This window comes from Malania oleifera, chromosome 2 (assembly GCF_029873635.1).
Source record: "Malania oleifera isolate guangnan ecotype guangnan chromosome 2, ASM2987363v1, whole genome shotgun sequence".
NCBI lineage: Eukaryota > Viridiplantae > Streptophyta > Magnoliopsida > Santalales > Ximeniaceae > Malania > Malania oleifera.
This window is the reverse complement of record NC_080418.1, coordinates 52,259,428-52,264,199: the sequence shown is the minus strand read 5'-3', so window position 1 is coordinate 52,264,199 and position 4,772 is coordinate 52,259,428. Positions and strand designations below refer to the sequence as shown.

General features: G+C 38.2%; 1 protein-coding gene across 1 annotated transcript; it reads left to right on the top strand.

The window, feature by feature from the left end:
- Nucleotides 1-1,434: 1,434 nt before the first annotated feature.
- On the top strand, nt 1,435-4,144 carry LOC131149022 (uncharacterized GPI-anchored protein At4g28100). The gene is made up of 2 exons (XM_058099058.1): nt 1,435-2,880; nt 3,571-4,144. The coding sequence occupies exons 1-2, from the start codon at nt 2,251-2,253 to the stop codon at nt 3,913-3,915; spliced, it is 975 nt and encodes a 324-aa protein (XP_057955041.1). The 5' UTR covers nt 1,435-2,250; the 3' UTR covers nt 3,916-4,144.
- The last annotated feature ends 628 nt before the right edge of the window (nt 4,145-4,772 follow it).

Here is a 4,772-nt window from a genome sequence, read left to right as displayed (position 1 = left end):
ATTAATAATAGATTGATTGATTTTTTTTAAATTTGATTTGCAATTACCACCCATTTCTAATAGAAACCTCTTATTATGATGTAAGTGCATGTACAAGCATGGAGGAGCTGCCCCACCAGATTCTATTTTTTTTCATGTACTTTAATTTATTTTAATTTGAAATTATACAAATGAATATTTACACATATGAATTTGAATTGAATGGTGAGAGTGATAAAGTGATAAGTCTAATTTTTTCTATATAGAGCTATCATAAAAAATGAGGTGTCCATAAGGTGCAAAGCACTTGTCCAATTTACCCAACTTGTCTTATCTTTATGCCATTACATGTAGACCAGTGGCAACTAAGAGAGAGTGATGCGAGATATATTAGATCAATAGATTCACCATTAACCTTCCATTACCATGGTATGATTACATCACTCAATTATAATTATCCAATTCGATAGACTTTCAAACATTAAATGAATCTAAGAAGAGATATTATATTTATTATTTATAAAGTGAGTTTTTTAGTTGTCTAATGTTTTGTTTCTTTTTAATGTGTTTCCTCATTATTAATCACGTCATAACCTTGGTCTCTTTTCAAAATGTCATTTTAAATTTATATAATTATTCTTAAATTATGATTTAATTTTAATTTTGTCAAAAAAAGGTATACCAAAAAAGGAATCATCCAATTTGATAGACATTCAAATATTCAATAGATCCAAGAAGAAAAAGAAACATATAATAATAATAATAATAATAAAATTATTATTTATTTATTTATTTATGAAGTGAGTTTTTTGAATCGTCCAATGTTTTGTTTCTCTTTTTTTTTTTTAATTTTATGGGCCAGCAGTTTCGGCCGTTTGATTCAAATGTCCAACCCAATATGGCATTATGTTATATATATAAATAATTATATACTAAAAGATAGTGATAATTCAAATTTGAATATTAGCTAATTATTTTACGACTTCATTTTAAAGCTAAAAAAGGCTTTTGTTCCACATAAACAAATACTTATTTAAAATAAAATTTTAAGTAATTATTAGTTTTAGTTGAGGCGTGTGTATACCTTTTTATTAATTATTTTTATATAATTCAATGACGAAAATCTTCAAAAATAAAAGAATAAGTCGACAGGATGCATTTTTTAATTCCAAAGAAATTATTGTATCAAATATAATTGTGTATAAATTTTTTAAGTTTTCCCATGACTATACTATAGGTTAGTGACGGTCGATTTTATAAAATTATGCATTTAATTTCTTCATTTCTCTTTCTTTTGGCTTTTACTTTTTAGTTATTCACTATTTTAGCCTCCGGTAAGAGTCCTGGCTTTTGCTTTAAAAAACTGCCCTTTTAACTCGAAGGGCAGGGGTGAATTTGGTAATATAAATATATATATATATATATATATTAAAAAAAGCAGTGCCGATCTGAGGCGACGAGTGTTTCATTTCAACGTCTAATCCTTTCCTGCGACTAGAGAGAGAAAAAGAGAGAGAGAGAGAATGTGAAAGAAAAGGACGCCACAAGCAGCCAAATCCTCAGACAGCCTTTCCAATCACTCTCTTCTCTCTGAGCAGCGAAACGAATCTCCTCTGCTTCCGATGGCCCACGCCCTCACCCCCAAAAAGAAGTTAAATTATTAACCATAAATGGCGATATATCACAATGTTCATACATGTAATTTAAACCGCGACCTTACAGCTTACTGTGCCTATTCTTTTTCCCCTGCTTCATGAATCACTTCGTATATATTCAGTAGCGTTCCTTCACGGGTGTTCCAAGGCTGGCTTAATTTCTTTCTCTCTCTTTCTGTCTTTTCAGCTTCTGGGTCGCTTTTACTAGGTTCCCCTTCCTCCATTGATCCCACCACCGCACCTCTGTGAAACATACTTAACGTTGAATCGGAGAAGGGATATGCTGATGAGTTATGTAGCTATAAAAGTCAGATTATAGTATCCTATCTTTTCTTCGCTATTTTCTGAATCTCCATCGCCCCTCCTTTTGCCTTGCCGCCCCGTCGACTCTTTCCCGGGACCATAAAGTTGTCTCCGAGATAAAGCCCCGTAAAAGCAGATTCAAAGGCGTTTTCCCCATTTCCAAGTAATTTCCATTTTCCGCCCCTTTTTCTTCCTTAATTTTTTCCCGAGAATCAAATCCAGCGCAGAAAACACGTGATTCCTGATAACAAAAACCCGTGTGATCGATTCTGTGAAGCGAATGGTTGCTTGGTAAACATCTTTTCGCCGGATAATGGAGTCTCCATCACTGTTGTTTCTTGTCATTTGCTTCTTGTGTGTACAAGTTGTTCGTCAGTCTTTCGCCGACATACTTGCCCAACCGGTCGCCGCCCGCCAGCATCCGCTGCAGCCCGGCGAATACTCCGGCCCAAATACGGTCCCGGCCTTCCCGGTTCAAACGGAGGCGCAGACCTGCCGGCTCGACCTCTCCGCAGAGCTCTTCGGCGGCGTCAAGGCCGCGTGCGGCCACAGCCTCGACCGGAGCCGGTGCTGCCCTGTTCTAGCGGCGTGGCTATTCGCGGCGCACGCGCGTTCGGCTCTGCAGGTGGCCTCGCCGGCGCCTGCGGACGCGTCATCCGAGCTACCGATGATGCCGGACGACTCGCAGAAGTGCGTGAGCTCGCTTCAGAGCTCGCTGCAGAGCAGAAACATTCAAATCCTTCAGCCAAACGCGACCTGCGATGCGATACTGTGTTTCTGCGGAATTCGGCTTCACCAGATAAGCTCGCTGAGTTGCCCGGCGGCGTTCAACGTTTCGACGCACCTGAACGCGACGCCGACGGCAGCGGTGAGGGATCTGGAGCGGAATTGCCGGAATTCGTCGTACGCGGGGTGTACCAAGTGCCTTGGAGCTCTGGAAAAGGTGGGTACGCAGATTTCGTAATTTTCATTTCATGAAAAACTGAAACCGTTTGATTTCATTCGATGGGAATGGATTGAATTAACGGATTCATAAATGCGTAAAGCAAGTCATATTTTAGATTTGCTTTGGGTCTGTATTTATTGTGCTGTAGCTTAAGAATGAAATATTTTCATTTTATTGAAACCGCAAGTCATTATAATGGGAGGACTTGAAACTTCTGGTTTAGAAAGAACACGAAATAGAAGATGAGTTTAGTGAAGGATTAATTAGAGAAATCCTAGAAAGTAGAAGCCAAAAAATATAAAGAACTACAGAAAGTTATTAGAAAATGGGTTTTTTTTTAGAGACTTATGCTGGAATGATATAAAAATAATGCAACTTTTTGGGGTTGTTTGGGTCATACAAACAATAATTGATAATAATAACATTGCGAAACTGGGGATTGGCACTGCGCATAAAGCTAGCTATAGGAGAGGGAAAGTCGTTTCAAGATCTTTCTTTTGCCGTTTCACGGTGCAAACTACTATTATAGCCCTATGCTGCCCCTACATATCAGTCTCTCTCTCTCTCCCAATTCCAATTGGGGCTTTGTCTCTTTCGTGTAATCTCTTTCTTTATATTACACTATTATATGATGAATAATGTCGTCCAAATGTCTAAAATAACCTTGGCCGGTTGGGTTTGGTGCAGCTCAAAGGCGAGGGTAAAAACGGAACGGGGGCCGGAAGAGGCGGCATCCAGGAGGACAGGGCCAGCAAGATGTTGAACAGGGACTGTCAGCTGATGGGGCTGACGTGGCTGCTGGCGCGAAACAAGACGGCGTACATTCCCACGGTGTCCGCTGTATTGCGCGCCATCATGTATAGTGCGCATCCCCACGAGTCCAAGTGCAGCCCCGACCAGGAGAACATGCCCCTCGCCGTTGATTCTCTGCAGTTCGAGAACATCGACGGCTCCTCCGCTTCTTCTCTCCCTCTCCCCTTCCCCTTTCTCTTGTTTCCCATTTTGCCCCTAATCATTCTACTAAGGCGCTAAGGCTGCCGCTGCTTCTTTTGTATTTGTGTCGGGTCGGGTCACGTGAAGTTGTTGGCCTCCGCTAACGTTTGACAAACGGCCGAGGGCAGTGTAGGTCTTTTTATTGTCCTTTGTCCCCACTGTAAATTTTTCACATGTAGCGGCAAGGATAATTTTGTTTTTGTTTTTGTTTTTGTTTTTTTCCTTTTTCTCAAATCACTTTTAATTTTCAAATCTGCATTCCTGATTATTCACCATTCTTTTTTAGTTGGTGTTTGGTAAAAAGCTATTTTGGTTTTGGTTTTGGTTTTTTTGATCTTCACTCCATCATTGTTTAACTATGACAAAAAGTTGAGATGAATCCAAGTAAAAAGAATTAGAGAGAGAAAGCTGCAGTGGTGGAGTGCAACTAATTAAGTCTTCAAATTATATCATGACTTTTGGAATGCAATCCTACTCTATTATGTCATCAAAAACTCTAAATATTAATTACATAATATCTTGTTTGGAGATTGCTTTTAGAAAAATATGATTGTTTAAGTGTGATCTTATGAAATTTTTGCCATTCAAGGAAATCACAAAAATTTTCATCATACTATTTTGACCACTAAAAGTACTTTTATGTGCAATATCTAAATAGTATTAATGATTTATGCACATATTTTCAATTGCATATTTACAATGATTGTGCATGCACCTAGTTCACTCTTTCAAACACTTCCTTTTAAAAGTGCAAAATCCCTCTGTCTCTTTTTTTTTGTGCAAATCTTGAGGTTCTTATTCAAAAACATTTTTTTTTTTATAAAAAAAGACCTTTTTATTTTTCTCTTTCTATTTTTTAAGCAACACGAAAAAGCTATTATCACTTGATATGAGTG

Excerpts from the sequence above, each read along its gene's own strand:
- LOC131149022 (XM_058099058.1), top strand. The coding sequence starts at position 2,251 with ATGGAGTCTCCATCACTGTTGTTTCTTGTCATTTGCTTCTTGTGTGTA. Across the intron at positions 2,881-3,570 it reads GCCTTGGAGCTCTGGAAAAG|CTCAAAGGCGAGGGTAAAAA; the intron begins GTGGGTACGCAG and ends GGTTTGGTGCAG.